At 42.0% G+C, this 22,637-nt stretch overlaps 1 protein-coding gene across 7 annotated transcripts; it reads left to right on the top strand.

Moving 5' to 3' along the window:
• Positions 1–414: 414 nt before the first annotated feature.
• Positions 415–22,566, top strand: LOC114879931 (aryl hydrocarbon receptor nuclear translocator homolog). 7 transcript variants are annotated; one of them, XM_029195356.2, is made up of 13 exons: positions 415–947; positions 1,477–1,540; positions 12,531–12,611; positions 16,294–16,454; positions 18,307–18,624; positions 18,693–18,896; positions 19,423–19,575; positions 19,641–19,799; positions 19,877–20,027; positions 20,109–20,266; positions 20,337–20,521; positions 20,585–20,726; positions 20,788–22,566. In XM_029195356.2, exons 1-13 carry the CDS (start codon positions 911–913, stop codon positions 21,003–21,005), a joined length of 2,031 nt encoding a protein of 676 aa, XP_029051189.1. In that variant the 5' UTR covers positions 415–910; the 3' UTR covers positions 21,006–22,566. The 7 variants fall into 7 exon arrangements, with proteins under 7 accessions (XP_029051189.1, XP_029051191.1, XP_029051193.1 ...); XM_029195358.2 differs by having other exon boundaries at positions 1,486–1,540; XM_029195360.2 differs by lacking the exon at positions 16,294–16,454 and having other exon boundaries at positions 913–947; positions 1,486–1,540.
• Positions 22,567–22,637: the final 71 nt, after the last annotated feature.

Genomic DNA, 22,637 nt, shown 5'->3' on the forward strand with positions numbered 1-22,637 from the left:
TGTAGTTTATAGAAATTATATATTCTTGCCATACGATTAAACATCAACGTTTGCCGCAACATATTTTCTGCTGCTATCCTACGTTAACCAACAACACTGTTCAAATAAAACTATTTCTCACACTACATAGTCAAAACATTCAATGTAAGTCAAGAATCCTTACTTATCCATTGTCACAATCAAATAGATTAAATGACAACTTTTCAAAGAAACGAGGTGTATAATATACAGCTATATTTGTTTATAATCAATTAATCTGTTTTCTTCTTCTAATGTAAATACACAAAAATGGCAATTATCGTAAAAAACTTTCAAGTCAACTTTCAGTACTACGTATTAACTTCGTATTCAATGATGTAATAAAAATATTTGTAGGTGGCACCACTAGTACCATTTTAATTGTGTAATCTTTTAGCAATTAACGATTAAAAAGATATTTCCCAATTAATTACGGTTTCAGTTATCTTACTTATTATTGATAATTATTAATAAACTTAATTGCCGCTTTCGTAACAAGCACTACCTCTGAATGGTAGTAAGTCATTCGCGTGTAAGGACACATTGCAAACATGACGTCCATTCTTTTTAGTTCAGTAAAGAATAAGTTATACTTTAAAACATATTGAATTTTACTGCGAAAGGATAATGTGTTTTTAAGTTTGAAAGTCTGATATGTAGATGAAAAAGAAAAACACGTGTCTGTATACGTGTATTTCTATATATTTCTGGGTGAAGCGTTTCAGAGAGTCATCTAACAGATCGCGCTGCGATCGAGGTAATTTCGACTCGTGTTCGAAGGCTCGAGGAAAAATAAAATTCCGAGTAAAATTTCAAAATGGCGCGACTGCTGAGTGTAAACACCCAGTTTTGATGTTGATGAGGTGCATTAGCCGCGAATTGTTCGCGTGAAATGTTCACTGTATCCACGATCGCCCATTCCATACCAGGTGAGTAACTCTGTTATTTGACATTGAAAGCGTTTTCTCATTATAGCCAATTAATATTCACACGAACATTAGACGAATGAATTTTTGAAACAGTTATTTTCCTTCCTTCACTTCAATGATCGTTTCATAATTTTCTGGCTTAAATTGTAGACGTGATGCTACTGTACAGTATGAAAAGCAATTTTTCCATTTTATGTAATGATTCTAAGCCACGCATGATTTTCAATTTCTGAAAGTTGTGTGTGTATGTAAAAGAGAATGTTTATAAACCTTCCCATCGTGTAATGCATATTAATATTACTGTTAGAATATCAAAGAATGATCACAGAAGTATACAGTGATATTTCTTTTGAATAGTATTGAAATTACATTTAAAAGCTTTGTGTTCTAGTTAATACTTAGTATCGCATTTAACTTACTTTATTTTCATTAATATAAGTAATTGTGTTAATTGCAAGAGCTTATGCAAAAATATTGAAGTTGTTTTTGTGATACTGATGTTGGGTGCCACAAGTTTTACTATTTGTAGTTGTTGCAGGGAGTGACCCAAGTAAAATGACGCAGAAGCGTAGTGCTGGGATGTCACATGTTGGGTAAGTTACAAAATAAAATATTAGAATTATTTAGCTTTGTTGTATTGTAATTGTGTGTGTATTTATCATATCACAAAGCATACGTATATTTATGATATGATATACATACATTTTAATGCATAAAAGTATACATTAGAGAAGCAGGTGCTCCTAATTGTAAAGGAATTAATAAATACTGAATATAATATTTATGTAAAATATTTGAAAATTAATATTGCTTGAATTCCATAAGAAAATTAATAGCATAGAATATGAAATTAATATTAAAATATGAAAGAGGGGATATTTCAAATTTTCTTTAGAAAGAAATATTTTGTTATCGCAAGCGTCGTATACTTTTACCTTCGGCGTTAATTACCTAATTAACTACCATAGTTTAGAAATATACAGGACGAACTTGTTAAAGGTAAGTTGAGCATGATATTTCAATTTTATTTGTCCTCGTACCATTCATCTAAGGATCGCGAATTACAATAAACTGAATTATTTTATTATATACTGAAAATGAAATTGATGATAAGAAAAGTTGTACGTTACATAAACATCAGTTATATAAAATATGCATTATTTAATAGAGCAGCTGCAACAATGATTCATTGTAATAAGTCACTTCCTTCGGTTACTCTCGTTAGCTTCTCTCCATTTGTTTCGATAATTCGTTTCATCGTCTGCCTAATAGATAAGGTAAACTTTAATCTAGCTTCATTAGCGGGGAATTATTACTTCGTATAATTTTTTGTTGATCTTGGAGAACTTGAAGAAGATCTCAGAATTAAAGATCAAAAAGAAGGTCGAAAAGAAATCTTCCTGTACGGTTTCCCCGTGGACCAGGTTGGCGAACCCGTCCACAGGATCGTAGCATCGGTATCGTCCTCGTGGTCCTGTTTGCTTGCACGGAACGAGGACGATGCATCCCGGTTAAAAGTCATGCTTTACACGGTGGCTGTGTTCTCCGGGCTCCACTTGGTGGGAGAAGTGATAGTCCTTAGCGGGGTATAGCACAGCGGCACATTATGCGGCTATGGTGGAATCAGTCACTGGCGAGTTGTGGGTGGTGACTAGTCGGCGACCCATCCCGTCCGATGAACGTGCTTCCGTGTTCTTTCCTTTCGTTTCGCCACAGAATCGCCAATTTTATCGATCTTCGATCCGTTCTATCGGCTTTCCTTGTGTTGTTCCTCGCACGTGGTGTCGTTGCACCTTTCCATCCGTTGATTTCGCCAATTCCAAGGAACAACGATTTTCCATCGCGAAAATGTGAAACTCGATTCATCGATCGAAGGAAAACTTAGGATTTTTCATTTATTCGTAGCTTGTGAAAGTGTGAAGTTGAATAATTGTTTCCGATGAATGAAATTTGGTTCACGGCGGGAAGATCGATGGAATTTCTAGTGGAACTGTAGTGGAAGTGTTGCTTTCTGGAATTTAAGACAGTCTTCGGTTGATCGTGAAAGTATAAAGTTGAACTTCGGTTACCGAAGCGAACCTTGACCCACGTTTCATTTGGAAATGTAACCGAAAAATCACTGGAACAGCGGGAACCAGGAATTTTCCAAAAGAACAGCCAGAACAAGAGAAACCGTGGCTTTATTGTAAATCAAAGCCGAATTTACACGAGCGATGTATGAAGCAAGTTCCGTTTGCTCGTAATGGAGGCAAGCGTCGGTGCTCGTAGGTGAAACTACGACTGAAATAATGGGTGTCATTGAGGGGGCGATCGTTTAGATTAGTCGGGTCTTATTAGGACGGTTCGCCGCGTGAAAGCGATCCATCGTGTATACTTTCCAAAACGGCACCGAAAGCGCCGACAATGCGATCCGATCGTCGTCCATTCCGCGCAAAACTTGAGCCAACATCGAGAATGGAATTCTGAACATTCGCGAAACGTTTCTACCAGCGTGCCTCCTTAAACCGTGTTGTCCACTGTCGCGAAGGAAACGCGAAGAAAGATGTAACCCGTGTGGAAGGTAGAAGAGGAAAATTTCATTTCTTTTTCAACGTTTTCAGAAAGTAAAAGCGCGCGAATAATTCCTGCGGCGTGATCCATAAACATCAGTTGGATCGTGGAAAAATAGCCGGGCATATCTACGAGCAACGGGGCTGGAATATCTGGCAGATAACGCGGTGTCGTTGTGAACGGGGTGTAAAGTATCAAAGATTCGTCGGGCATAGATCTTTCCGCGAACCTCGGTAACAAGATGACGAGATAACCCGAGGGAAGGTGAACGAACGGTTCGAGGATTGGAGTAAGAATCTTCGAATCCCGTGTGAAGGAACTATGAAACACTGGGACTAGTTCTTCCGTCGAATAATCTGGAAAAGTTGTATCTTAACAACGCAACAAGATGCTATGGTATCGACAATTTTCCTGAACGCCGAGTACAATCATGGAATCAGGAGTTTTCCTGTGATTATCATCGACCTGTGCGAACGTTTCAGTGAAACTACAAAGAAAATTAAAAAGAAGAACACAACTCGAAGCGAAAGATGAGGAGATAATATTCTGTAGTAAGATCGACTATCGGTTTCAAAGGGTGTCGGTAGTGAGAATTCGAGGTTTAAGGGGTGATAGAACCGTCGTCAAAATAGAGTACCCCGGGGGTAGCGGCATGTACGGGGGTGGTTCAGGTAGCGGAGGGTATGGGGTCGGTTTGGGCCCGGGAGCGGGCCCTTCCCATTACATACCCTCCGCAGCCTCGGTGGGCTATCAATTGGCTCCACCACCCCCTCCGCCACCACCGCCGAGCTGCCCGTCCGCCGGAAGTCAGCTTCTGTCTTACGGGCCCAACCTATCGCCCCATCATATGCAGCCGACCCACACGGACGCGCAACAATCCAAAAGACGGAGGTAAATCATCCTGTTTTTCTCTTTTTTTTAAGAGTCTGTTCACCAACAGGGGTTTCTTGACCTGTCGACCATTGGCGTAACTAAAATTTTTATCTTATATGGATTAAGTTCTTTGGTTTCAATGTTCAACCCTTTCTCTATGATAGCTACGAAACGATCATTGCATACTTATGGGCGAGTAGAGTTTTATTCCAATAATTTTTTTTGAGAGGGGAACCAGTTTGTATTTTGGGAGGGGGTCAGGCCCACTCTGGGCCCTGTTTAGTGACGCCAATGCTGGTGACTCGAAAGTAGGTAAAAGGGAGGAGGGTTAACGGTATATGAAAAGATAGATTTTTGGATAGGTTGACAAGATTTGTGGGCATTGGAAGAGTGTTGGTATTTTTTCTTGTGAATTGAGGCTTCTAAGGAGAGCTGTATTGTAAAGAAAAAATAAAAGGCTGCTTGATTTTTTTTTGGTCCGTGTAATCGATATCGAATAGTTATAATTAGCGCAAGAAGATGGCCAAGTGAATTCTTGACCTATATGCTTATGAAGCTGCTTTGGTGTAGCTCGTTGGTCTCTGATAAGAAAAGATACGTCGTTAAGAATGAACAAAGTCCGTGGCTGGTTTCCTTTTAGGAAAGAACAGCCTTTCGAACCAGAGTCAAAGCAAAACTATCAGAATTCTTCTAACAAAGTATAGATGATTATGCTCGCGTTGTGTTACAACGTACACGTGAATCACGTACGAAACTCTTCGCCATTTTTCATTTCTGATTCACTCGTTCGACTGGCGATTTTCTGCGAAAAATTATCAATTTATCTTGGAATTCGTTTCAAATTCCAGTAAACAATATTTATCTACGAAGGAGAAAAATAATTTCCACTGTAAGCGTAGAAAGAAATTCTTCGTAATTCAACGTATTAACCAATTAACCGTATTCGAATTATCAAAATTATCTCGAGAATCTCTCGAAACTGGATTAAATGATATACACGGATATTAACACCGATCGAACGATTGGCGGAGGCATAAAAATGAAGTAAGTGGAAGAGAGAAATGAGAGTAATCAGTGATAAGAGTAGCTGTTGTGCGTCACAGAGTAAGTTCGATAAAAAATAATAATAAAAAATGGGGAGAAATCTGTTTCTCCAAAAGAAGGTCTCGATTGGTGAAGCGAACTTTGATACTAGTCAATGACGAGGTAGAATCGTCGAGTTCTTCATGAAATCTATCACGTAGACCCGTTATCAGCTCGACAAAAAGATTTCACGGTATCGTTAATAACAATTCGTCGTAGAATAGGCTGCGGACAGCGATTGGTCGCGAAACTAAAGAACTCTGCTACCCTTGAATCAAGATAGTCCGATTATCGGCGAAACTCTCGTAAAAACTACGTGAACTATCGTAAAACTGTTTTACCGCTACCAGCTTCGACGTAAACGGCAACTTGATAGCGAATTCAACAACTCTAACATATTGTTTTGTTACAAAGGCTTCTGTAGACTTTTAATCGCTTCCTTTTGTTGTATCAGAGATAACAAGTCATTTTTTCTAAAAATCTTCTCCGTAATTTTAGAGAAGATTGTTTAATTAAATTTCCAGAGAAGAAATTAATTCATTAACCCTTGCACTCTCTCATCTTAGATAAATTTCTTCTGAAAATTCCTCAAAGTACAGGAGACTTTAATGCCTGCACTAATGATTTTTTAAGAAGTCATCCATTACACCCCCTGTTTGTCTTCAATAATGGAAAAAAGCTGGGCACCATTTAGAAAGGTGTTTTCTGTAGATCGAATTCGTATTAGAATGTTCGGAATGACTTGTTACTCGTGGGGAGCTGTTATTACAAGATCGGCAACATTTTTTTTTTCCTCTGAAATACAAAACACGTCGACGAAACGGATTATAAATAATGTCACGTTTTGGCGGAAGTAAATTGCTTCATTATTGTACAATGTCTTGCGTAACGTCAAACGGGCCTCATTATATATACAAAAGGACTGAAAAACGAATATACGACTTCCTCATACTTCGCCTTCGGAAGATGCCAGAGAGGGATTTTAATGTTTATTGCGTGACTGTTTTTCAATCGACACGTTCGATGTCATCGTTAGTCATCGTTCTTATTAAATGATTAATTTACAGGCGAAGAAAATTCGCAGTTGAAAAGAGAGAAGACGTTTGCTTTTCATTTTTATTTCTAAATACTTTCTTTTTTTTTTCAATTTTTCTTCATATAAAATCGTACGCGGTCTAATTCCCTGGCAACGAATGAAATGCCGAGTTACGACACGGACGAAAAGGCCGAGTAATAAATAAATGTTTCTGAAGGAAAACAAAGCGACATTTCTTTTTGTTGTTATACGTAGAGAAATTCTGTATGCTCGTTCTTTACACAAACGCAGCATGTAAAAGAGTTTTGGGTAAACAAACGTTTCGATGTTTTCATCTTACCATAAACTTAAACGTTTTTAAGGACACGTTTTCTCGACGAAATTATCTGTTGTTTATTTCTCAATCTTTCGAACGATTATTTCGCAAAATTAAAAGATACAAAGAAATCTTGATTTTCATTCGAGGATACCATATCGAAGGGGGTCCTTTTGGAGTTTCGGGTTGAAAAAAAGTAAAAATAAACGATTGATTTCTCGCGACAAAACGGGCCACGTTTCGGAGCGTAAAAATTCTTTGTCCGCGAAAATGGCTCCTCGAAATGGTCGAGGTGAGCGCGGACTGGCATTTCTACGATCGCGTAAAAACTCGATCTATCGAAAGGGCAACCGTTGCCGGTGGTATAGCCGTGAAAGGGAGTTTTTTTTTTTTTTTTCATTCCCCACCCTTGCTTCTGTTTCTTTTGTCAGCCTATTATCTTCGCCGGTTTATTCTCACTTTCGTCGAATCCGACCGAGTCACGCTTCATCGACTCCTTCTTCGTCCTCTTCTTCGTCAACTCTTGCAGAGGACATTCTTACGGTTCCCCAAGGCACGAACGAATCTCTCAACCTTGAGGATATAACGAACTCCTAGTTTGCTGCTTTTTACCAGAAGAATCCCTATGTTTTGTTGGCGATGAAACGCGATAATAAGATCGATTCGATTTCCCTCGGACTTCTGCCTCGGTTTTTCGTCGCTGATCTAACGAGCCCTTTAATTAACACGTTATCCAGAAATCAGCATCGCCGAAAGGGTTGTAAAAAGAGAAAAGAAAGAGAAATTTGGAATAGAGTTAAGCCTTAGAGTTAAAACTATTTCTCTTGGTAATAATTTGCGGTAATGAACGTGTTAAATGTTTCTTACACGCTGCTTTCTGCAACGAACTCGCGGTAATGCTCGTCGATGCTGTATGACATAAATATGCATTATGCGATGCGTTTAGCGAGCGTTACTAATAAGCTCTTAATTATAAACGAAAATAATATGCGCGACTGATTCAGTCTCGAAACACACTTTTCTCGTCGTCTGTTCATCCGGTTCAATGAACTTGTTGCTAGAACAATGTTGCAATTTCATTTTTCCAATGAAACCAAGTTTTCGAGTGAAAGAAAAAGAATAATTCGTAGATAAGATGAAAATATTATGATAAATTATTCGGTCAATTTTAACGGTACTTCGTATTATATTAATGCACTTTTTTACATGAATTATGAATTAGCTTTTAAAATGCATTTCGTACGATATACAACTGCAGCGTGCGGAACGAAAAATGTTACTTTGTAGAAATTGAATAAAAATAAACAGGCTTCGCGGTGGCAATTTGATTCACCTGGTTTAATTCGTCCTGGTATCTGGCCGAGTAGAATTTCATTCATGAAACGGATAGACAGAGGTTTCGTGATATTCCCGTGGAAACTGGAAGATCGATCGCGCGCGAGTTGATCGTCCGAAAATGGCGAGGCTGGTCGAAGAATTCCCTATGGCCGGGACATTACGTAACGGTAATGATCTGGTAATCGGCTGCGTGAATTCGCGAACGGCCACAAATCTCTGCTACGTGACGAATTCTGCGAGCACCGGGTTTTGTTTGGCGATAGCACGTTCGATGCACGTGGTCGAGCACACCGCGTTAAGCTCGACAGCATTAGACGCAACGCCGGCTCTCGTCGTTGCAACCCTTCCTTCTCTCCTTTAACGGAGGGATGAAATTTGCTTTTTTATTAACCTTCGTAACGAACGTAACGCCTCTTACTTAATAAAGAAGCGTGCCATTCAAAACGAAGCGTTGAACGAAAGAGACAACGAGCTGTTACACGGTGTACGAACATGACTGTTGGCAATTAACCAGATTTCTTGTTTCCTTTTCGCTGGCGTGACTTTCCGCTCGAGGCGAATCCTGCACACGCCCGAAACAATAAGGGTTTCCTCAGCCGTGAGAATGCTCCAGTTCCTCGTCGCTTCCATTCTACCGTGAAACGATCGAGAATCGACCGATCGTTGTGTCTTTTGTCGCGATTCACCTGTGGATTTTCGATGAAAATTCACCTTTCCGTCGGCCATTGTTCCTCGACTAATTTCACGGTTAACGAACCGAAAGCCTGTGTACAAATCTATTTCCACGTTCCCGAGGAAATTACGTCTCTCTGTAAGTGAAAAGGGGGTGAAAAGAATGGGACGGGTCGATCACGGGGGATGGGGTGTTTTTCGATTGCACGGAGCAACAGGTAGCAAGGGTCCATCGACGGGAAGAATCATAAGGGTTGATACTAATAGCCTTTTATTTGAATTCGAATAACGTCCCGAGGTAGTTAGAACGATGAAGGCTCGATTTTCTGGGACCCTTCGATTAACCCTTAACTTTAGCACCCTGGGCGCGTATTACGAGGTAGCCGTAGCCCGAAGGAGAGCTGTCGATTGCCAAGCACGCCAGGAAGGCGTCGTTGAACGATGAAGAAGAAGAAGAAGAAGAAGAAGAAAAAGTAGGAGGAGAAGAAGAAGGGACAGAGACGAAGAGGAACGGTGTCCACGAGGTAGCTCTCGGGCCAGTGATCTAACACTTAGCCACGTTAGTGTGCGAGTTTTTTTCATTAGGAGAAGCGGTAATGTCGGCGGTGAGTGTTCGCATATTAAAAGGAAAGAGCGAAGCTATTGGCGGGCCCAAGGAACGGGCCCAGGAGGCGGTCCATCGTTCTCCAAGTCCGGAACTCTTATCCGTTCTCCTCCGACCTTATTGGTCACCGCCTCCTCGATCGCTCCTACCGACCCCTGTTCGTTGCTTGCTACGATTTTTCCGCGACTCACGATCGCCTTTACTGTCCCTGCCTTTATACTCTTCCACCCGCGTTTCATCGATACGAACCGATGGCAGTTTTTCCCTTTCAACCCCTTAACGGGTTACACCATCGTGAAATTTATTTTTATTTTTTTTTCAAATTGAAATATAAAATTGAGATCCTCTAAAAAGAAAATTTTGATTTTCAAATTTTACGATGTCTAAATATCGGAAAACGAACGATCCTTTAACGTCGCTCGTCGAGCAGCGTCGGTTTAATTAATCAATCCCGGAGGGTGAATGATTGAACGTTTAATCCGGGAGAAAATTGTCGGCTGGTTGGACAAAGTATCCAGCAGCGCGATCATTGCTATTCGCAGCATGTTAAGATTGATTACAGCGTATGTAACGCCGCATCTCATTAACGAGGGAGGGGAAGATAGCATTAGAAGAAACCTGGCCGACGATACTGGCCGCGCTAAGAAAGGGTTATCAAGACATTATTACGATCCTTATACGCAGGATAATGGTCGATGAGAGAACGTGCTGTTGCCAGATTAACGAAGCTATTTGTTGTTTTTGCCGTTCGCTGCCGGTATCGGGATTCGCGTGTTAGCAAGCTCGTTAAGGAACTTAACGTTTCCTCTCGAAACGTCTCTTCATTTTCCATCTGTCAAATTAATTAATTGAAAGAAAAATTTCATTGATAAGAAGAAGAAGAAGAAGAAGATCGTCAACGGTGTAGTGGAAGGAAGAAGTAGAAAAAAAATCGAAATCCGATAGTGGAACCCAGTCACGAAGGAAGTAATGATTTGCATACAATTTCATGTTGCGATTGAACAACGCAATTTGATATACGTAATTAGATTTTCCTCGCTCATTGATTCACCGTCGTTGAGAATCAATCATCGTATCAACGTCAGCGTTAGGAATAGAAAATGAATTCTAGAAATGGAGAAGGGTGGGTGTTAGCACCGCGATCGGGTAATTCGCGTCGCTTCGAGACACCGAGGATCTCTACCGCGTTCAACCGCTTCCGATGATTTACTATCTCTGAATAGAGGAGATAAAAATCTGAATCCTCTAGTTCTCCATTCCCACGGCGTTTGCGGCTACAAATTATCGAGTGCACCGCGATACAAGAAACGCGGAGATTTCTGATCTGACTGTAAAATCTACACGTGCGCCGCGACCCTCTGGAATCGCTAGACACTTTCACCGTGTTACGATCGGTATCCAAAATGTCGCGTCGAACTTGTTCGAGAAGCTTATCGATGTTAGAAATCAGATATGAACCAACAATAGAATAGAAGGTTCCGTAGGTGAAAACTTCTGAAATATCGTTCGCGATACGTCGGCGGCAAGTTTTGAATGGGGATCCACGAAAAAGCAATTCCGTCCATATCGTGTCAGTTACTCAAAGCGACCGGCTCGTACGGTGGCCCGGAAAGGTCCCAGCTTCTCGAGGGGACATCGCGTTTTCTGCTTACCAAGCATGCATACGTATCTGTTAAGTCGACATAATACCGCAGGGCGCATCATTATGTACTCCATAAGTCTGCGGGCCCTATCGGCTCTCTTCGTCTCGTCGGAGTCGAGCCAGGGACCTCGGCTGCTGGGAGCAAAAAGGAGACCAGAAAAAGAAGGTTCCAGGGAGATTCCGTGGTAGGAAGGGAGGGGAGGGGAGTAGGAATATGGAGCCTTCTCGGTGTACCCGGATACACTGGCTGCGGGCCCTACACCACCCCCACCTCTTCGTCTTCTGGGGACCCACGAGGCCCTGGCGTTAGAGGCAGGAGGGAGTAGATGCTGGCTGTAGCTCTTCGTGGCGTTCACCAGAGCAAAGAAAGAGAAAAACAGGAGAGGAAGGAGAAACGGGGGATTGGGGAAGAAGGGGATCTCAGTTTTTCGCTCAGGGTCAGAAGCGTACATCAGCCGAGCGCCTTGTAATAGACTTGACTGACGATCGGCCCATGGATTTCCATTAGGTCACCCCATAACCAATCTCTTTCGAGTGAAATTCAATTTTTTTCTGATAACTTCAGCGACTCTTACTTCTGCTACAATGTGTGTCCTCGCTGTTGATTGGTGCCGGACACACCTAAATTTTTTAGCACATGACAGTTACTTTGAAACGTGCGGACGTTTCAAACTATCTAGTTACGAGAAAAGAACGCGGCTAGAAGTTGAGGAATTCGATCGGAATTTGACATGTAAATAAGCTGAAGAATGTTAGAAACATTCTTTACACGGGAAGGAACGGAGACAATTTTTCAATGTTGATTTCGCTAAAAAGCGATTTTGAATCCAACGCGATTTCTCGTCGATGGTGATGGTGATTCGATTTCCAGAGAACAGAACGTGAATATTGCATGAGACAGCCGTCTATCTTGGCTAACTGTTACACGACGCTCCAGATTTGGGGAAGTTGGATAGAGCGACGGCCAATTTTGTAAGGCCGGTAGTCGCGTTTGGTAATCCGGAAGTGATTACACCCGGCGTATCGACGCGACATTTATACGCTACGTTCTTAGAATATCGTATCGGTCGAATCGGCCAGATGGCACCTTCTTTTACGAGTTTCGTCGAACGTTCTTCGGCGAACGAAGGTCGGAAAGCAAGAATTTTTTCGCTTCTGCTGCCTTTTGCGCAACGAATCTTTTGGAGACAACGCTCGTTTCAGGCTCGATATCATTGCCACGTGGCGAACACTCGTGTTTTTCTCTTTGATTCTAGGTCGTTGAATGGTTGATTCGCTTCCGACTTCGTTAAGCAAGGATTTCATCGAAGGTGGAACGAATGTTACACTAGTCATCTTAATTTTAATTTTAATAGACCGGACAAGTCCCATTAGTCTACATAAATGAATTTTACAAAATTTTACAAAAGCAGGGTGAGGAGTTGTAAAAGTTGGATTCTAAATGATCATAAATGTTTGTATGTTTGCAGATCCGACGAGGATGATCCTAACGGGTGTAAATATAGAAGGCTGGAGGACGAGAATGTACAGGACAAAGAAAGATTTGCGAGGTGAGTGTCAGGCTCGACGTGCATGTTTTCTTACAATAAATGAAAGAGGTCAGTGAACGGGTTAAACATCCGTTTTTCTTTTCTGAAGAAAAATGCGTCTTTTTATTTGAAAAGGATAAGAATCCTTAATTCGAAGGATTAATTAAACATTTCCAAGGAATCTCAGAAGGAATCTCGATCATTCTCTAAGCCGGCACTTTCCACATTTCTTCGTGATCAGGAGTCAGTCTTCTTTCCTGATAGCCGTCGAGACGTCATTGTTAATTCGTCTCACGAAATCCTGGCCCAATATGTTCCACCGGTACACCCTGTACATGCCCGGCCAAGTACGAAGATACATACATACCTACATGATATAGCCGGCAATGTGAGTCGATAGCGGAATGGGAAGCCCTGCAGGCTGCTCCAGCGTGGGAACATCAGCCACTTATACGTGCTCGCACGAGTACCGGGTCCTTTAAGTCCTTCCATACCGAAGACATCGGGATGTAATCTCGATCTTGCGTCGTGATACGCTACTTGACATCCGCGATATCAAATACGAAGATTGATACTGAATTTCTCTTGGCATCACCGTCAGAACCGAGAGAATCGCGCGGGAAAATGATCAGCTGATCGCAGGAGGCGCGGGTTTCGTGGAAAAGTTTTGTTAGCCGCAAAACAGAGCCCCGTTGTCGCGAACGCTGGAGGTACCTCGCTTTTAAGTTAATAACGCAATTACCGGCTGCCGCCGCAAGCCGCGCCAACCCTCTTATCCTCGTCCTCCCGCCGATTATTCGATCCTTCCTTTCTCTCTTCGCCTTCTTACCGGGGATATCAAAGATTGTCACGTCTCCTGTCCGTGTCTTGTTTTTCGACTGGAATAGTGTCATCATCGGAGGAATCATCCCTCAGAATCAGTCGTTAGCTTTGAAGCAACATCGAACAACCTTGTCCTCGCGGAATAAGATACGTTGCTGGAAATGATTCTCAATCTGGTTACAGTCGTTAGATTCCAGTCTTCCGTTATCCGTAATGCCAGGCCTGATATTACCAGGCACGATGAAATTATAAAACCATCTTATGTCAAAATAAAGAGAAACGGTAAATTTTCTCGTTATTCTACCGTCCCTGCGTTGCCAGTAATGAAACTAATTCAATGATTCATCGTCAGTCAAAATCACCGAGGTACATTGAAACGATCACTGGTTAGATAGCACTTGCGTGGTAGTAAATGTACAACGCGAGAAAATTTATCGTCCCCTGGGTCACTCGTTTCACTCGGATGGTAACATCTTCGTTTGAAAATGATTTAAACGGCAGTCAACTGGCCGCGTATTCACCGTTCCATTATTTTATGAGTACCTTATACGGTGTTTGAATAAATTTCGATTCGCTGCTTCGAGCGACTCGGAAATTCGTTGAAAAATCGAGAATAGGAAAGATTGTTATCCCGTTGGGAGCGGAAAACGGGCAGATATGTCCGATTAGCATGCAGAATATTAAGATTTGGCATAAATCAGTCGACAACGGTGGGCTGGTTAGCATATGTCCGCGGACTCAGTTGCGCGTTCGGAATATATTTGATAACGAATACGATCGCATTAAACGGTCTTCGATCGATTCATAATTCATTTCATTGTTCCACCGGGTGTCTATAACTTCTATCGGTAGGAGGGGGAAGTAGGTACCATTTGATCGTTAGACGAATCCATAATTCACGCGCGGACGTTGTCGTTCGTAGGATTCTCTGGTAATATCGAACGTATCGATGATGATGATGATGATGATGATTCGAGCGATCTCCTTTCCTACGTGTTCACTCGCGTGTACATGTATGCCGAGGAACTCGTTTTTTCCCCCTTAGAACGATTTTATGTGTGCGGTACGTGTATTTCAGTGCCGACTTTGTATCATCGTAATGCTGGCTGCGATGTACAGGGTGGATCTCCGTTGAGGATGGGTCTTTTTCGTAATTCTAATGTTGCTGGATGAAATTGTAAGCTCGTGAAATATTACTGGGCACAGAGTATTAATTTTCTTTATTATACATTTTCCGGTAGCCCGAATAGAATTTGCAAATCCTTTACACTTCATTTTAGGATCTATTGAAAAATTTTAATAAACCACCTGGATTCCGCATCGAGAAAATTTAATGAAAAATGAATTCTATGAAATTGAGTAGTATCTTAAAATAATGGGGAGAAGAAGCTGAAGTGGAAAAGATGATCGTTGCTGAGTAGGGACACCCTGTACATAGTTTGCTGGACCCACAGAGCCGAGCGGGCAACTTCGGAACGTCTGACCCTTGACCCAGGAGTTCTCTCTATCCTGCTCCTTGGATCGCGTTCCTCTTCTTCTGCCCCTTTCTCTTCATGTTCCTCTACCGTCCTCCACGGTACATACCCTGCTTTATACTTGCGCTTTAAGCGCCCTGGCCTCTTTTAAATAGCGGCCCTCTGCTCCGGCCTACGTCGTCGGGGAACCTTACCGATTCCCTTCGACTTCGAACCAAATGAAAGGTCCTGTCTGCTGGAACCTTCGGTTCAGAATTATCCAGCGACTTTTGTTCCTTTTGCAATCTTCGATGTTGCATGTTCAAGTTGAAGTCCCTTTCCGATTACCTTCGCTTCGGATCATTTCTGAATCTTCGCGATTATTATCAAAATAAATTAATTTCTGTTTCGGTCCTTGCGACCTCGATCATTTCACTGATCAAGAAGTATGACTGTAATTACGAGACTCTTTGATGTCGGCGACATTCCAAACTAATTACGTTACGTTAACGACGCTTTCACCGGTACTCTTCCAAAGACTTTTCTCCAGGGAACAAAATGGAGAATGATTTTTCTTGGACGAGGTCGCGATGTTTCAGACGGGGTGGACGTCCTGGACGCGGAACTTAAGCAGAGGTCAGTGTTCACCAAGCGAAGATATTAGTCTGCAAGTCAATTTCAAACGGTACCCTTGTCTTTCCCTTTTCTTCTTTATTTTATTTTCATTTCGTTCCTGGCTTGGATACCAGGATTCTCTACTTTCAAAATAATTGATATTTAACACCCCGTAAGATCCAAGATCAAGTAGGTGGATCGATGATTAGGATAAAATTGAAAGGTTAAGAGATATTAGAACGGTGTCAGGGTTCACGAATGATTAAGAAATAATATCCTCGGTTGGCAAAGGATGCGTGCATATATTATCACTGGTGTAATTTCCAAAGTATCGCGTGAGTTGTCTGGATCGAGGTTTCGTTCGTGAAATTATCAGGAATTAAATGCCATTAAATTTACGATTGCTCGACGCCAATTACCAGCTCGATGCCGAACAGACGTGCGCCGTTACTAGCGGCAGTTACCCTCTGGTAGCGTAATAACAGGGGACCACTTGAAATTGTGGTTTCACCCGATATCCCTTGTCGATGATGCATCGTTTCACAATTTATTGGCCACCATTGATCACGAACAACCCTTATCAATGACGTCGCCAGATGGAAAAATCGCTCGGCCGTCGGCGAAATTCCGAAGAAATTATCCTTTTTCTTTTTGATAATCCTTCAGAATTCCAGCCTCTGCGTAATCGTTCCCCGAAGAATACTCGCTTGAAAAATTAGCCGAGAATTTTCTAAAATATCCAAGACGCATTTTTCACCAAAGATTAAACGTTGAACTATGCAATTACCTTGGCTTTGTCTTGCGACTTACTGCAGGGAGAATCATTGCGAAATCGAACGGCGGCGGCGGAACAAGATGACCGCCTACATCACCGAACTCTCGGACATGGTACCCACGTGTTCGGCCCTCGCGAGGAAACCTGACAAATTGACGATACTCAGGATGGCGGTGGCCCATATGAGGGCTCTCAGAGGTGAGTCCCTTATTTCGACATCCCTTATGTCTCTTTTACCTAACCGTGATATCACGGATATTTTCCAACCTCGGTATACATCAATAAGTCGCGGTCTGTAAAATCAAGCTGTATCGAGCGTAATTCAATCGGGCCGAGTCAAAGCTTCGCGATCGCGTTGCCAAAGTTATTTTGCTGCTCGTGCCGGATAACTTAAACATCGTCGAAGCTTAATCGTCACGTTCCGCATTGAACTACTTTGTGCCTTATCGGACGGCCACGTTGGAAACGTATATATTTTTCACGGTAATTAACGTATCGACTTATTAAATCCATCTTTGCAATTATTCAACGATAAATGCCTACCCTGTCCAAGTTATCCCTACACCTCTTTTCACTATCGTCCTCGAAGAAGCAAGAAGCCGAGGGATGACGAAGAGCGAAGCTTTTCGAGGAGGAAAATTCATCGCGGATGGTAACGGTCGCGTACCGGAACGGTCGTAATTCACCGAAGGTTTCGTCGCTGGCTGGTCATATCGAATGCAGAAAGCGCGATATATGCTTCCGGTGCAAAGATGGGTGGAGTTGCTGCCCCGTACGTCGGCTGTCCCTTTAGCCCCGGTCCCCTGTTGTTGCGCTGCGTGTCCGCACACATTTCAAACCATCCTCATCGGTCTCCCCTTCTCTTTGAATCTGTGTGCGTGCCGTAATTCCAGCTAAGTATTGGTGGTGCGTCGCATTGTTTATAGCCACTTCTCCTCTTTCCCGACAAGAGGGCCGCTGAATACAAATTGCTCGAACCGGAGAGCTCTCTCCTCTGTCTCTTACCTGACCGAAGGAGAGGAGAGGCTGTCACCTCCGGGATACGTCGTGGCTCGTTTGCCGCGTACACGCACCACCCTCGTACGCGATGCACCCGTGGGACCACGGGATTTTTCCTCAAACGATCCGCCACATTTTTATTAACGATTCCATTCGGTAGAATGGCTGGAAAGAGAAGAGAAGAGAAGAGAAGAGAAGGTTCGGGGTTGTTTTTGATTAGGGGAGCAAAATAAATGTCTGAATAGGTAGAAAATTGAGTGGTAGATCAAACGATGAACGAACCACCGAGCGACTGTTATCGGTACGAGAAAGCAGATGTCCCGAGTGAAAAGGAGATTTCTCGTATCGTTGAATCTCGATCGTAACTATGATTTATATTGTCGGTAAGGAAGGATAGTGTATTACATAGATCCAGATTAAAAGCGTGCCAAGTTTGCCGGGAGTCATCGTTATCGCGCGGAGGTTAGAGAGGAGGGTAGGAAAGGAATCGTTGCAGCATTAATGTCCATCGAAGAGGTTCCTCTACGTGGAAGGTAATGGTAACGAAGGTCACCCGGGGTCTTCCATAGATCTTGTTTGGAAGTCGTTAAAGTACCTCTTCCCGGAATTCCTCCGTATATCGGGGTAAAGATCGCATCGCGACCCTCTCTCTCTCCTTCTCTCTCCCTATCTCATTCTGCTTCAGCTCGCTCGCGGGATCCTGTCCGCTTTGCAATTCCGATCTTGCACCTCGATAGTTACCTACGCTGCCGAGTTGCCCCGTCCTCGTTTTTGGTACCCCCGACTACTCCTTCTCCCTCTCTTCTTTCGTCCTCCTCTTCGACCTGACACTTTCCGTTAAATTTTCCTCTGTCTTTTATTCTCGAGGATCGACGACGTCCGTGATCCACACGTAGAAAAGTAATCGCACGTATCCATCGACAAACGTTCGTTTCGTCCGAAAAGTATCCCTCGTTACACGTGCGTTCGGAAGCGCAAGAAGAAGAAATCTCCTCCCGAAAAATCAATATCAATTACTTGTAACTGAAACGTAGGATTTGACCTGTCTTAGGTACCGGAAACACGAGCCCGGACGGCGCCTACAAACCATCGTTCCTCACCGACCAAGAGTTGAAACACCTTATCCTGGAGGCAGCCGACGGATTCCTGTTCGTCGTCAACTGCGACACCGGAAGGATCATGTACGTGTCCGACTCCGTCGCGCCGGTTCTGAATTACACTCAGAACGATTGGTACGGCACCAGCTTGTACTCGCAGGTTCATCCGGATGACACTGAAAAAGTGAGGGAACAGTTGAGCGGCGGTGAGCCACAAAACGGTGGCAGAGTGCTGGACCTGAAGACGGGGACCGTGAAGAAAGAAGGCCAGTGTGAGTAGAAGAACAACTTGTTCAACGTCTTTCCGACACCCTGACCGATCGTAAAATCTTATTCACAGCGTCGATGAGACTGTGCATGGGCTCGAGAAGAGGCTTCATCTGTCGCATGAAGGTCGGCAATCTCCAAACGACGGGGGACATGGCTGCTGCCCATGGACTCCACCGTATGAAACAGAGAAACTCGTTGGGACCACCGGCCAGGGACGGTCAGAATTACGCCGTGGTTCATTGTACAGGGTATATCAAGAGTTGGCCCCCGAAAGGTGAGTTTGCTGCAGGGTTCCAATGTTTCGTCTGGGATCCGTGGACATAACGGGTCGACCGCTCGACGTAGCGCCAACTTTCTATTTTAAAGCGAGGGAGACGGTTGTGCAGCAGGAATATGAACGAACCGGCGGCTTCGTAGAATACGAGGATAGCGACGTTTGTACTATAAATTAAGAGGCCGGCCGGAGACGTACAGCAGGACGGATAGTATGATCGGTTTATAAGAATGAATGGAATCGTCTTGACCTAACAGCCGACAGAACGATCGGAATACCGATAAACTATGTCGAGACTGTCTGATGCGGAATTTGTATGCTTTATCGTGACCCTCGATGCATAACAAAAGGGTTTCGTGATGATTTTCGCGCATTTCCGCCTCGAACCGAGTCTCATCGATGATTATCATCATCTTTGCTTTCAGTTAACCTTCGCGTGCACAGTTATTATATTCGAATATAATAAATTAGTCAGATTACCGTAACCTTAAGGTAGGCTAGATTTGTTAATTTTGTTATATGCCAGATGACAGAGAGCCTGCCATTGTTCAAGTGGGACCAGATGGTGTGGTCTCAGAGGATAACGTCAGCGCTCATTACTGCCTGGTTGCGATCGGGCGATTACAGGTCACTAGCACACCAAATAGTAGCGATTTAGCAGGTTCCAATAGCAATAATGGTAAGGATTTCTTATTCATTCTTCCACCAAGATTACACCTAACTTCGAACACCTTGATGTTTCAGAATTTATTTCACGTCATTCTGCAGAAGGTAAATTTACCTTCGTGGACCAAAGAGTGGGCGGAATTCTAGGGTACACGCCTTCCGAACTCTTAGGTCACCCGTGCTACGAATTCTTTCACCCAGAGGATTTGACGCACATGCGAGAAAGTTTCGAGCAAGGTGAAACACTTGTGAACCGTACAGAAAAGCATTGATACACGGCTTCATTGTTGCTAATGAATACCCTTCCTTTGCAGTGCTGAAGCTGAAAGGACAAGTTGTGTCTGTGATGTACAGATTTCGAGCCAAAAATCGCGACTGGGTGTGGTTAAGGACGTCCGCATTTGCATTCTTAAACCCCTTCAACGACGACGTTGAATACATCGTCTGCACGAACACACATGCCAAGTATGAATCGTTAAACCGAACGCATAAATTGTTTTATTCTATTTAGTTCGCTTTGTGCTACTCCGTTCTGAAATTGTTAAGGTCATTCCATCCTGGTAGCGATGGTCAGACAGAAAATGAAGCTGTACCTGCTTATGGACAACCTGGTTTAGATTATTCTCTTCAAAGACATCCTGCCAGGGATCCTCTATATTCTGGGCACCACATGATGCAGCACCCGGCAACTGTTGCTACAGCTGGTAAAATATCAATTCTGTCAACTTAAGTAATTTGTTCAAAAATTTTTCATTTTCATATAATTTCTGTCAGGTCCTCAACAACCTAGGCCGTCTAGTACACAAAATGTCTATCAAGGGTACGAGACGACGCAATCGCCGATAGCTTATGGCTCGCCCGGACAGCAAAGCGCATCCTCTTCAGTTTTAAGTAGAATTCAAAAACCAGCTAACACCTCTCCAACCCCTGTACAGCAGGCGTGGGCCATTGGAAGACAGGTAAGCGTAGTTTGTCATTGAAATCTCGACAAATTATTCAATGGTATCGCTCTCTTACATTAGCAACCAGTAACAGAAGGGTATCAGTACAATCAATTAAGTCCATCGAGGTCACCGAACGGACCAACATATACTCAATTAAGTAGCGGTGCTAGGACACCAGCTACCCAGTACCACGCAGTCACAACAGTACCTAATAATCCTGGTAAGTACAACTTTTAATAATTTAATATACCGATTTACAAAACATAATTGGGTTCCTTCAGGCATGTGGGGATGGCAAAGTCAGCAACATCAAGCACCTCAACAAGACGGTGGACAATCGAATCCTCAAGTTGCTGCACAGGCCCAACCACCTCATGCTTCTCAAGGTGGACCTGGCACTCAACCCCAAGAATTGTCAGATATGTTACAGATGCTGCAAGATCAAGGTGGTGCATCTGGTTTTGAAGAATTAAATATGTTCAATACTAATTTTGAGTAGCGACAAGGAAGTAGCAGGCCTGATAAACATCTACCTTAAAAAAAGCTTTAAGGTTCGAATCACCGGTAGAGTCCCGAGATTGTTCCGAGTATCGTAAGCCACACTTTTAATTTCGGCATTTTATTTAATTTTTTAGGGATGATTTGAAATAAAAAAGTAAATCCCACGTGCCGGGTTCAAGTAAAATGATACGGATAAGATTTATTCTATAAAATTTCATCTATATGATACGTCTTACACACAATAAGTCTCACAGAATTCTCTAAACTCACCATCACTCACAATAGCTCACAACTGGCTCGTTACTCTCTATACTCTTCGTGTATCACTTTGTCTTCTCAGTTTTACTCCAATTGATTTTTACACTTTGACTTGTCTTCCAAATTCGTTATAAATACATTTACATCCATCGCCATTTGTTACAATTTCTCTACAATGATTCCTATCGTGTCACAAATTTTCATTTATCATTTTGTTGCATTGCCCGGATTTTAGAATATAAGGGAAACAATTTCAAAAAAAAAAGAGATAAACATTGTAAATCAAAAATTAAATTTCAAACTTTCCTCGCTGTTCTAATAAATATTGTTATAGGTATAGGTTTATATTTTGAATTGTAAATGGCGGTCAAAAATGATTAGATATAGAGAGGCCTAGAGAGGATTTCATTGAGCTATTGTTAATGGATGTAAGTATGTGTATAAAATTTTGGACGAAACAAAGAAAAATGCGTGTAAGATTTGTAATTGTTCAAGAAAGTGACGCTTCGTTAAGATTTTCAAACAAACACATTTATCGAACTGCATGTATTTTGTACGATTATTACCACTTTACATTTTTATAGAATTCGAACGCCTTATCTGTGCTTATATCGATAAGTAATAGGGTGTAATTTTCCTTTTACGTAGTAGCGAATTTTGTTTTTAAAGGAACGAGCACATCGTCAAATATTTAAAAAGGAAGGAGATGCATTCTAAACGATAAGGGGAAAAAAAAAATATTTTTAAAAAAACGTTTCAATTAAATTTACAAGAATCACGGTAATTTTAATACAAAAACTTATCGTTAGATTTCTAAGATTAGCTTAATTATTTTAATTTAGGTCATTGTAATTATAAATAGTGCAATCGTCAAAGTCGTCATCGAAACGGGAATGAATTGTTTAAACACAACACGATGTACAAAATTATGTGTAATCCACTTCGCTTCTCTGCGCAAAACACCATTTTTAGATATTTCTAAAAAGAAAAAAAAAATTATAGATAATGTTACACATATGAATATAGTTGCATTTATAAGTAACCACGTGTGATTTAATGCATTGTAGATGTACATGTCTAGCAAATTCTTATTAAGTAGATCGAGGAAAAGAAATAATTGCAGCATATCATGATGAATTGGGAACATTTGTCACTAATATATAAAAGTTTACATTACACGTATAATTCTTTTTAATCATCCTATGTCGAAAGTAGCTACGATACTGACAATAATTAACATATTGAAGTCGACGAAGGCATCAATATGTATATGCAAATAATTGATTAAACTTCGAAACATATATGTGAATTATTTTATGATCCTTTATCCTCTATTGTTTAAAATTATTTTTTCATTATTGTATTTGATTGT

This window comes from Osmia bicornis, chromosome 8 (genome assembly GCF_907164935.1).
Source record: "Osmia bicornis bicornis chromosome 8, iOsmBic2.1, whole genome shotgun sequence".
In the NCBI taxonomy this organism is placed as follows: Eukaryota; Metazoa; Arthropoda; class Insecta; order Hymenoptera; family Megachilidae; genus Osmia; species Osmia bicornis.

What these genes read in the sequence shown, in the direction of transcription:
- LOC114879931 (XM_029195354.2), top strand. Translation starts at nt 4,150, where the DNA reads ATGTACGGGGGTGGTTCAGGTAGCGGAGGGTATGGGGTCGGTTTGGGC. An exon ending in CAAGAGTTGGCCCCCGAAAG is followed by an intron (nt 18,897 to 19,422) that starts GTGAGTTTGCTG and finishes GTTATATGCCAG; the next exon opens with ATGACAGAGAGCCTGCCATT. An exon ending in GCGAGAAAGTTTCGAGCAAG is followed by an intron (nt 19,800 to 19,876) that starts GTGAAACACTTG and finishes CTTCCTTTGCAG; the next exon opens with TGCTGAAGCTGAAAGGACAA.